The sequence below is a fragment of the Nannospalax galili genome, unplaced genomic scaffold (assembly GCF_000622305.1).
Source record: "Nannospalax galili isolate Female #2095 unplaced genomic scaffold, S.galili_v1.0 scaffold54, whole genome shotgun sequence".
In the NCBI taxonomy this organism is placed as follows: domain Eukaryota; kingdom Metazoa; phylum Chordata; class Mammalia; order Rodentia; family Spalacidae; genus Nannospalax; species Nannospalax galili.
Genome location: NW_008341028.1, coordinates 11,882,464 through 11,894,723, shown reverse-complemented (window position 1 = coordinate 11,894,723; position 12,260 = coordinate 11,882,464). Strand labels below are relative to the sequence as shown.

General features: G+C 42.1%; 1 protein-coding gene across 1 annotated transcript in view; it reads right to left on the bottom strand.

The window, feature by feature from the left end:
* Nucleotides 1-12,260, bottom strand: part of Thsd4 (thrombospondin type 1 domain containing 4) — a 694,930-nt gene that overhangs the window by 351,127 nt on the left and 331,543 nt on the right. The window contains exon 7 of the mRNA XM_008836407.3: nt 2,829-2,965. Coding sequence (XP_008834629.1) covers nt 2,829-2,965 — 137 coding nt within the window. The remainder of the gene's footprint in view (nt 1-2,828; nt 2,966-12,260) is intronic.

Here is a 12,260-nt window from a genome sequence, read left to right as displayed (position 1 = left end):
CCCTTCCAACTACTCAATGTATGATCCAGGAACAAGTGGTGTCACAATCACATGGGAATCTGGGGGAGATGCAGACTCCTAGTCCCTTCTCCAGACTACTGAATCAGCACCCACAATGCCCCAAGGTCTTCACACTACAATGAGAAAACACTGGCTCAAATGACAATGAGCTCACAGATTTATAATCTGCCACGTACATACACAACGAAGAAAAACACTTTTGCGCAGAAATCTCATAGATGGAAAGGGATAGATATGGGCCCAGACAGTGACTGTATGAACATCATGCTTACTAAGGCCAGGCCATGCTGTAAGGATCATGATTCTTCACCTCAGTGTGGGAGCTACAAATTCCTCACCACCCTGTAGAGGGTGCATAGAGGCACAGAAAGCTTAAGGAACTTTTGTAAGGTCACACAGTGAATCAAGGCAAAAAAGACAGGAGTTGAGCCCGGATAGACTGACTTCGGAGGGTGTGTTTCATTCGTGTGTGTGTGTGTGTGTGTGTGTGTGTGTGTGTGTGTGTGTATTCTGTGGAATGTAGTATATGTGTGCATGTGCAGGCCAGAGAGTGACATGGGTAGTTTCTTCAGGATCTTCTCCACCTTATTTTCTTGAACTAGCTCTAGGATTACAGATGTGGACCACCTACCCGGTCTTTACTTGGGTGATGGGATCTGAACTCAGGTCCTCACACTGTACAGAAAGCAATCTACCCAGTGAACCATCTCTCCAGCCCAAGAGGATGTGTTCTAGTGACTGTATGACTCTGACTCCATCTCCTGGCTGTGTACACCTACTTTCCAGAAATGAAACCATCTATTCAGAACCTAAGACAAAAAGCTGGGCTTGAAGGCACATCATTGTAGGCACAGTGACATTTAGGAACAGAGACCATTGCAGAGGATAAAACTCTAAAAGAACACCCTCAGGTATGAGCTGAGGATGATGAAGCTGAGAGAGGAAGGGAGGGGGAGGAAGGGACATATAAATGAAATGAGGATTAGTATGGCCAATGGATTTTCCAATGGAGTGGGACATAGAGGCCAAGACCCATCTCAGCCTCCAGAAAATTTCCCATCATGCTTCTTGCCTCCTCAGGGCCACATCCTAATTCTTTCAGGCTCTTTCAAAGATGGTTCTTATACATCACATGTCAAGTGACAGCTTCTGTCTTTCTTAACTTTCTTTCATTCCCAACTGGGGGCAACTAACACTGCATTTGGGAAATTCTTTTGCATCTTATTTGAAATCTTATCAAAACAGCACAGGCAGACGTGTGCACTCTGCAGATTAACATCACAAATGCAGTTCTAGAAATTGAGAACAGGGGCTGGATAGATGGCTCAGTGGTTAAGAGCACTGACTGCTCTTGCAGAGGACATGGGTTTGATTCCCAGGACCCACATGGCAGCTAACAACTGTCCATAACTAGTTCCAGGGGATCCGATACCCTCTTCTGACCTCCACAGGCATTGCATGACATGGGTGCACCACACATGCAGGCAATACACTCATCCACATAAAAGAAAAAATAAATAAATAAAACTTTAAAAGAAGAAAAAGAAAAGAAGTTGAGAACAGAGTTATTTTTGTGAAAATGAGAGGCTGGGACTAAATTCTACAGAAAATCAAATTCATATCAGTTTCTCTAAAAACAAAAAACCAAACTATACTGTAATTTTCTAAATTAATTTCTGGCTTAAAAAAATGGTGGTTGCTGGAAAGTATGGCTCAGTGGGTAAAGTGTTTGCAACACAAACATGTGGAGTTTGGATCCCCAGAACCCATATAAGCCTAGATGTGGTAGAGCCTGTCTATAATCCCAGCATCCCAACAGTGAGAAGGGAGGCAGAAACTGGAGTATCTCTGAAATCTAGAGCAGTTAGCCTAGACTATGGGACAGGAAGCAATAAGAGATCCTGTTTCAAGGAAGAAGAAGGACTGACATCTGAGGGTGTCCTGTGATCTCAACACACATAAACATACATACAGAGATTTTTTTTAAAGGATGATGAGGAGGAAGCAGTTGCAGTCAGAATATCTAAATTGTACTTCATTAGCCCTGACATTAAACATGTAGCAATTCGCATTCAAAGACATTACAGCCAAAGAGCCTGTCCTTTGATCAAAGTTGATCCTGCCAGTTACTCACCATTAATTGAGATAGAACTGTAGTCTGTCCTCCACTGGCTACAATTAGGTCTTAGTTCTAGAAATACTTTTACAGATAAAAGGAGGGTGGAGAGTCAGGTCCAGATACACATGGGTGTGGAATCTGAGATGCCTATTTTTAACCAAATGGTGCTTGTCAGTGTGGAGCACACCACTGAATGTTGGGTGGGGAATTTTTGGAACAGACTTCAGAAGCTGAAGGAGGTGGAAAACTTCCTGTTTAAAGTCCAACTTCTGCTATAAAAGGAGCTCAATAAAACTTTCTTTTGGAAGCCTGCCTCATCTGGAGGAAGCAAGACAAAAGATGCCCTTCCCTTAAAATGCGACCCAAGCCATGGCGCCACTCTTTTCTGGACTGAGACAGCAATGCCCTTTCCACAAGCTCCACTTCACAGACTGGGGGGGGGGTGCCAGACGTCACCAGGAAAGACTGTCCTGGCCCTTCTGGAGCATGTGGTGTGAACATAAATCACTTGATGATTGAAATACCGATGTGAGACAGGGTGACTCCAAAAGATCTAGGCAGGAAACTGACAAGCCAAGCCATCTTCACCCACTGTCCCGCTGTGGGCCGGGGCAATGGCATCCACTCCCTGGAGCATCGGCAGTCATAGGTCAAACAATCTACAGACTCCAGTCCAGCTGGCACTTACCTTGCACTGTCCCGACACGCAGATGGCGGTACCGTTCTGGTCACAGGGGGTGCCATCAATGACCTTCTCGGCTTGTCGCACGTAGAAGCGGTAGCCCGCAGCCTGGCAGTTCAACTCACATTTGCGATTGCCCTTCACTGCCCAAAACAGCAAAGAATAAAGTTGAAGTGCAAGTGATGTCATTGCTGTAGAATCCACCAGCACCTTTTCCCTCTCTGTTTTTTCATGGAGATCAAATTTACATAATGTAAAATTAACCATTTTAACCAAAGTGTACACTTCAGTAGGTTTTACTACATTCATAAGATTGTATAACCATTTCTACCATAGACTTCCAAAACATTTCCTAGCCCCTCCCCTGCCAAACCCTCATGTCTGTGAGCTGATGCTTCTTGCTCCAGACCCTGGCAACCACTAATTCACTTTGTGGACAGACCACTCTGTCTCTGGATTTGCCTGTTATAGACCTTTCATAATCACATACTTCTTTAAGTTGCAAGAAAAGCATCAGGCCTGTGACCCCTGAGGAACAGATCCTCAAATGACCTTAGTGTAAATATAAATTGATTTATTTGGGCCAACTATATGGTCTTAAACACCCCAAAGGAAAGTATAACCAAAGAGTAAAGTCATCAGTATATTTCTTTAAGAGTTCAAGGGATTACACTTCCCAGACATTAGGCTTAAGTCTATATAAAAAGTTATTTAGACAATTATTTCTCATTGATGATTTTGTTCCTAACCAGAAAGTGCTGCTCAGATTTAAGACTTCAAATCTTTGTTTCCAATGCTGTAGTGCCCACCTGTAGCTAACGGAGACAAGCCGCTATTGTTCTAAAATGACAGCCCAATTTGTTTTCTCCCCCTATCTAGAAGCCTTTGAGAGGGAACTGACACTGATTCTAACTACCCAACAGCTATCAAAATGCCTGAAGGAAAATCCTGAACCTGTCACTCTCAAGTCCAGCCTTGGCAGACAAAAGAAAAATGAGGAGGAACCCAATAGAGGGTGCTTTGGAAGCCCTTGTCAAGAAATTCCAATGGACTCTCATATGAACATTTAAAATTTGCCCTGTTCTGACTTTTTTCTAGTTCCCTGTCCAGAACTTGTAATGCTAATTACTCTTGCCTTTACTTCTCCTTCATATCTCCTAGTCACCAGTCAAGGACTTTCTGCCCCCCAATACAGATAAGAGTTATGCAATTTGGGAGTCTTTAGATAGACCCACTGAAGGGGTACTCCAATTGCTTCACCCTGCGTCCCTGTTCAGCATGGAAGAAGTCAGAGCGGTCTGCATCCCGATTCCCTATCCCCAAGTTGGGTAACCTCTTCAGAGGATGGTGTGATAAAAATAGGAGGTAGGAGGTGGGCGTGGTGGCATACACCTTTAATCCCAGTACTTGGGAGGCAGAGGCAGGTGGATCTCTGTGAGTTCAAGGCCACTCTGGTCTACATAGTGACTCCAGGACAGCTAGGGCTACAAGAAGACCCTGTCTCAAAAAGACCAAAAAAAAAAAGGAGGTAGGGATTGGCTAGGCAGTTAGTGTAAAAAGACCCCAATGAAAAGTAGCCAATTTCTTGGCTAAAAGTCAAAATGTCCTTGGGCCTCTTAGCAACATGCTCCGTTCCAAAGGCCAAAAATGGCAAAAGTATTTGGGAGCTTGTATCTAATCCTTAAAAGATTTTAGGGTTACCTCTTCAGAGGGGGGGAATGTTAGAGTAGCCAAAAGAAGAAAGAATATATGAAGTTATCAGAAAAAAGTGATGAGGCGATATGGGAGGAGTTGGAAGGGAGGGAGTGGGCATGGATTTGATCAAAACACCTTATATGCTTATATGCCTGTATGAAATTCTCAATAAATTATTAAAAAAAAAAAAAGAAAACTGTCACCCTCCATATTTAACAGTCTTGGGAAGGCACAGTACCATGACCTAGTGGTATACACTAGAGATTCAACACTGGGGAACCTCGTAAAGGAACTTTTACCAGTCTCATCATGCAAATAACAGAGTCTACTTTTGCATACACACCCATGCTTTTCACTGCTTAATAACATTTTATGTACCAGCAATTTTACTGAGCACACAATTTTTAAGTGTAGCTGTTTTTTATCCCCAACCTGCAAAGCAACATGAAGGCCTGGGAGTGTAGCTCACTAGTAGGCTTCTTATCTAGCATGCACAAGGCCCTGGGTTTGATCGCCAGCATGGTTGCTTCCAGCTCTCAATACTTTGAACTGTGAGCTGAGAGAAACCCTTTCCCCCTTAAGCCGCTATGGTCCGAGAATTTCATCACAGCAACAGAAAAGATACTAGGACAATCATCAATGTCCCCTTGACTGAATTTAGAACTACCTAAAGACACAACTCTGGGCATATCTGTATGGGCCTTTCCAGAATGATGTAACTAAGCAGGAAAGACCTATTCTGGATGTCGGTGGCACCATCCCCTCTGCTAGGGACTTAGACTGAATATATAAGAAAAAAGTGATCTGAGCACCAGCATTCCTCTCTCTCTGCTTGCTGACTGGGGTCGCCATGTGACCTACGGCCTCAAGCACCTGCTGTCCCAGCTAGAGCCACTGTCCCACACCTTCCTCACTACAATGGCCTATTACTTCCAGACAATGAACAAAACTAAATCCTTCCTTCTTTAAGTTTCTTTGGTCACATAGTTTTGTGATGGCAATGAGAAATGTCACTAGTACACTCCTTTCTGTCTTTTTCCTCCCCTGCAAACCATTTTTTTCCTTACTTCAAAGTCTTTACCTATGTTTTTATCACTTTCCACAGAGCCTGGTACACAACACAGTAGGTGCTGAACACAGTAGGTGTCCAACAAGTGCTAATTATTGCAATGAGGAACAATCTACTTGTTTCCAAAATGACACACAGAGAGAAAAAAAATTCAGGCAAAATATATTTCCATATCCAAAAGAAACAGACGAGCCAAACACTCACTGGTTTTTAAAAAAACTGTTTTAGAAGACAATACAAATGCTATGCTTAGTCACAGACTGCATGTTCAGGGTCATGCCTTTGTCTAAAAATCAGATTACTGGATCTGGCAATACTGGCCTTTTCCTACCCAACACAATACATCATATTTTCCCCGGTGTGGCTGCCTGACTGTCACAGCAATGAACTTCCTTCTGTTCCACAGTCATTGAAAACCACTAACAGGAAAGAGCATAGAGTCTCTGGGACCACAGGGTTCAGTGAAGACTAACTGCTCTGTACATGCTGGGCTGGAGCTTACAAGTCAAGAGATCTATTTTCCTTCCCTAGGCACACAAAAATATAGCAGGTGATCTTGGCAGAATAACCCCACAGAATGCCAAGATGGAAGTGTCTTTGGGAATGTACCCAAATCAAATCAAATCAGCCAGGCATTGGTGGCGCACACCTTTAATCCCAGCACTCTAGAGGCAGAGGCAGATGGATCTCTGTGAGTTCAAGTCCAGCCTGGTCTACATAATCAGTTCTGAGTTGGCTGGTGCTCCAGGGAGACCCTGTGTCAAAAAGCCAAAAAAACAAAACAAAACAAAACAAAAAAAACAACAGCAGCCTGGGGGCTGTGAAGGCGTTGGGGAGAGTTCTGTGATAGAATGCTTGCTTGGCACCCCTAACACTATTAAAGAAATGCAATATAGGCCAAAGCAAAACACATCTACAGCTTTTTTAAAAAAAGATTTTAATCTTTTATTTTTTTATTTTTAATTACGTGTATGTGTTTTTTTTTTTTATTTTTAATTATGTGTATGTGTGTAGTGGGGGGCGGTGTCTATGTGCATGTGTGTGTTGTGTTTGCAGAGGCCTGAAGAGGGCATCAGATCCCCTGGAGCTGAAGTTACAGGTTGTTGTGAGTCACCTACCCTGGGTCCTGGGAAATGAACCCAGGTCCTCTGTGGAACTATAAGTGCTCTTAACCATGAAGTCATTTCTCCAGTCCCATAACCAACTCTATTTCCTTCCTCTCTCCTGGCTCATCACTCTGTGATGAGCTAGCCAAGGCTGTCCAGGTGTACTGTGTTTTAAGTAATAAATGAGGGGTTGGAGAGATGGCTCAGTGGTTAAGAACACTAGCTGTTCTTGTAGAAGACTTGGGTTCAGTTCCCAGCACTCACATGGCAGCTAACAACTGTCTGTAACTCCAGTTTTGGGGATCTGACTCTCTTCTGGCCTCCTTGGGCACTGTATGAACTTGCATACGTGCAGGCAAAACATTCATACATATAGAAATAAAAATAAATCTAAAAGCAATAAATGTGCCCGTGAAAGGCCTGTCACAGGGGAGAGTCTCCCACTTCTTCTGGTCTCTATCTGACCACTTCTATCCTTTGATATGATCTATGGCAGCCACAATTTTATTTCTCAATATTTGCAACCATGATATAAAAGGACATGAGAAGAAAATAGGAAGGTTAACCTAGAGACAATGACGGCAGAATCTCCACATGACCTAATGGACGTAAGAGTGGCCTGGCCGCCTTCTGCCTGTCACTCCTGCCAGTCCCTGGGCTGGACACATGCTCCAGTGGCTTATATACTGTGCTCCTGCCTTCTCAGATTTGCAACCAAGAGATAAGGGAAGCCTGAGCTCATGTGACTCCCTGACTAAATTGCCTAGTGGTCCATTGTCTTAGGAAATATCCTAGGGCTTCTCAGAAGATTACATCCTGACTCTTCTGGCCCCCGCATAGTCTCTGTAATGCCTTCACAATTCCACTCAAAACATCTATGAAGGGCTTCATGGAAGGTGTGTCATGAAGAGCCATGTTATTTCTCTCTTTCTCCCTTGAATAAAAGTACAATTTTGGGACTGTGGTGTAGCTCAGTGGCATGTAGACATGCACATGCAAGGCCCCCCATTCAATCCCAGCCCTATTAAACATATTGTATTTCAATACCAGAAGATCTTTTTCTAAGCAGATTCTGCCATAGTTTATTAGTGCAGACAAAGGAGGAAATCAAAGAAACGGCACTGACTAGTAGGTGTGGGTGGGGCGCAAGTCAGCATGGACTTCTCTCCCTTGTTTCTCTCCTCTGTTCTCATTTGCTTCCCAGTATCCCCCTATGCCCCATGGGAACCCCTGACCTTCCATCTACTAAAGCAGCGATTCTAGGTGCACTCAGGAGGGTCCCTCAGCACCACGAATCACCTGGGAACTTGGTGAAAATGCTAATTCTTTCAGGTGGTTCCTAGATCTCTCCAGCAGAGACTCTGGGAATGAGACCCCAGTCATGGTCAAGTTTTGGAACCTCTGCTCTCTAGACTTCAAGCTAGGAGCAGATCTGAAGGTGATGACCATTCTTACATTGAATTCACAGTGCCCAAATCCTACACCTAAAATAAAAAGATAATATGGATTGTGGAGGGAGTTTTGTGGTAAAGCCCCTATCTGGCACAAAGAAGGCCTGAGCTCCATCCTCATCACTACAAAATAAAAGAAAAAAATACAATATATAACTTTAAATGTAAGCATTCCCTTTAATTGCATTTATGATATTACCAAGTATCTGGATCTCTGACATTAAAAAGACCTCTGGTCAGGGAAAACTGTTAGAAAATGTACAACAAAATGTAGGTTACTTAGAAAAAAGTAGCTAATATTTAAAGAACTTACCTACTAATACAACCTAAAGGTTTAAATTATTTGTTGGGCTTTATTTCCTTGGAAAAATCATTGGCATAAAAGAGTTTTGCTTTTTTTTTTTTTTTTTTAAATAATAAACCCAGAGCCAAGGAGGTGGCTCAGAGCTGGGGAGATGATTCAGTTTATAAAGTGATTGCCGTGGAAGCATGAGGATCTGAGTTTGATTCCAATCATTCACATAAAAGCTGGGTGTGGTGGTGCCTCTATAACCCTAGCATTGGGGAGGCAGAAATAGGTCACCAGAGCCCTCGGACCAGCCGATCTAGCCAATCAGTGAACTCTGAGCTCAGTGAGAGACCCTAACTCAAAAAATAAGGTGAAGAGTGATAGAGGAAAATAGCCAATATCAAACTCAAGCCCTGAGTACAGGCACGTTTGCACACAGAATTTAAAATAACAATAATCCCCCAAAGGACAAAGACAATAGAAAAGAGTTAAAAGTCACAAAACTTTTAAAGCTAGAAAAAAGCATTGCCCATGGTAATGATTTCACAATCCCAGGGAAGCTGGTCTCCGTGGTAACTGAAGCACAGCACAGCAAAGGGGAACTTGGAAAACAGGGGAGGGTGGGAGCTCTGTAGGGGTGCTTAAGGGTAGAGGCTCCACTTTCCAGAATGGCTGTCTAATGTCTTTGAAAGTCAGCTAGCTCATAACACAACGTGGATGCTGGCCAAGACCACTGGAGTGGTTATCTTTATGACATACAAAACAGACTTAAAAACTGTTACTAGACACAAATAAAAACATGTTATAATGGCAAAGGTTAATCCAACAGGAAGACATGCCATGAGCCCCAAAGTATATGATGCAAAATGGATAGAACTGAAAATGAGACAATAGTATTTTCCAACTTTGATACCCCACTTTCAGCAAATTACCAATGAGTCAGAAAATCAACAAGGGAGAGGAACATTTGCACAACCACTATAAATCCATTAGGCTTGATCTACAGAAAACTCCACCTAGTCATAATAGAGCATATACATCCAAAACAGTCTCCAAGAATGAATGATGGACAGCTGTAAAATAAGCCTCAATGCATTCAGAAGGATCAAAATAAAAAAAGAATATTTGACCTCAGTGGATTGAAGTTAAGAATCAAGAAAAAAAAAAAATTTTTGGATTTAATATATATAAATATATATATGTAGAAATGGATATATTATTAATAACCAATTAAGGAAACACACACACAGATAATGACTTTGAAATTAATAAAAACAGAAACAGTGACTGGAGAAATGGTTCAGCAGTTAAGAGTACTGGTTGCTTTTGCAGAAGCCCCCAATTCGGTTCCCAGAACCCACATGGTGGCTCACAACCATCCTTAAGTCTACTTCCATGGGATCTAACGCCCTCTTCTGGCCTCTGCTGGCATTGCACACATGTGGTACACTTACATACGTGCAAGCAATATATTCATACACATAAAATAAAAATAAATTTTTAAAAGAGACAGAAATACCAAAACTAATGGTGGTTAGAAGGAAAATTTACAGCCATAGATAACGGAATAAAAAGAAGATTGCAAGAGTCAGATGTGGTGACCACATCTGTATTCCCAGCACTCTGGAGGTGCAGGCAGTAGGATCTGATGTTTAAAGTGATCCTCAGCTACAGAGTATATTCCAGACCAGCCTGAGTTATAGAGACTCTGTTTTAAAGCAAAGAAAAGTAAAATTAAAGAGGAAGAGGAGGAGGGATCAAATCAATTACCTAATCCCTTTCCTTAGGAACTGGAGAAAAAAAAGAAAGAAAGAAATTAAGCCCAAACCCAAGAAAAGGAAGAAAACTAGAATGGGAATAAATTGAGAATGAAAAACAGAGAAAATCAACAAAACAAAACACTTGGTTAGTTATTTGAAAAGATCAATAAATCTGACTAATAATTAGACTAGGGAAAAAAGAGGAAAGGCTTGGGGCTAGGGAGGTGGCTCAGTTCTTAAGGTGCTTGCTGTGCAAACATGAGGACCAGCACTTGGTGCCTAGCACCCACATAGAAGCTGAGCATGTCAGCGTCTGTAATCCTAGCATTGGGGAGGCAGAGACAGGATGATCCCTGAGGCTTTCTGGTCCAGTTGCTGAGCTTCAGATATAGTGAGGAACCCTGTTTCAAAATATTGGGTGCAGAGTGATAGAGGAAGATACCTGATGCCAACCTCTGGCTTCCACACATACTTGCACACACACATTAGTATGTATACACACACACACACACACACAGAGAGAGAGAGAGAGAGAGAGAGAGAGAGAGAGAGAGAGAGAGAGAGAGAGAGAGGTTGAAAATGAGGAATAAAGACATATTACCAGGATTGGAGAGATGGCTCAGCAGCTAACAGCACTGGCTACTCTTGCAGAGGACCCAGGTTTGATTCCCAGCACCCACAGGGTGGCTAACAACCATCTGTAACGCCAGTTCCAGGGGATCTGACACTGACCTCTGAGAACATGGCACACACGTAGCGCAGTTACACACCTGAAGGCATAACACTCATACACATAAAATAAAAATTATTTTTTTCACAGAGGGCAAGCTTGGCTTCCTATTTACTTAATAACCATGTATTTAGAAGAAGCAGATTCATTACAACAACAACATTGACATATTCAATAATAATTTCCAGAGCTAAGATGCATCTCTTTCAAAATTGGCTGTAAATTTTTACGTTTACAGTTGAAATAATACAGTCATACAATATTGTACTTAGTATAAACCTTATAAGACATAAAATTGAATGAATTTTTAACCTTTAAAAAAGATCTCCATTTCATTATTGAAATATACTGTTTCATACAGAAAAACTCATTTTTAATGCAACTAACAGATATTTGCACATGCGTCTCTAATCTCTATGTATCTGATTATTACTAGTTACAGTCGAGTTACTTTCTGAGATCCTTGGCACCTGAGCATGGATATAGTCGTCATGTAGATTTCAATTGTAATGTTTTTCACATCTTCTAATTAACATGAAGCAAATTTTTATGCTTCTTCCTCAAATATAACTCATTTTTAATTTATTGATTTTGTATGTTTATTTCATACAGAACATCCTAAACAATCTTATTCATCTATATACCCACATCCCAGATGACACCCTCCCATGTACCGCCTCCCACTGGAACCCATATATTCTGTCATCCCTGTTACTGTCCATTGTGTTGTCAGTGTCCCCAGCCGTTCCCCAGTGCAAGTCCATCCACTGAGTCTAGTCAGCCTATCTATAGTTTCTTGTTTTAGGAAGATCAGCTCTTCCTTATCTAGCAGCAAGCTGTTGCCAATATTCCTTTAGATAAGATTGGGGTCTGCTGTTCATTTTCCCTATTCTGTGCTGGGTTACTGTCTGGGAGTCTCTTGGGTCACCCTGGCCAACAACTCAAAGGAAGGTATCTCCTGCCTGGCACTGTTTCTTGTTATGTAGCCTTTAGCTATACACATGGACTCTTAAAGAATTATATTGATCCTTTTAATCTTTGGTTATACTTTTCTTTTGGGTGTTTAAGACCATGAAGTTGGCCCAGATAAACCAATTTATTTTCACTCTTAAGATTGTTTGAGGATCTGTTCCTGAGGGGTCACATGAGCTTAGGAGGAGCCCCTGGCTCCTTTCCTCCACCAGTTCCATCTATGTGAAGATAAGTCAAAGGTCCTGCTTGACTGTGGATGGCTTCACTTGGAAGCATGGAGGAAATGTTTCCTCTTTGTTGACCCTCCTCTTTGTAGACTGAACACTGGTTCAAGTCCATCTGGTGGGGTCTACATGGTCTCCTTGA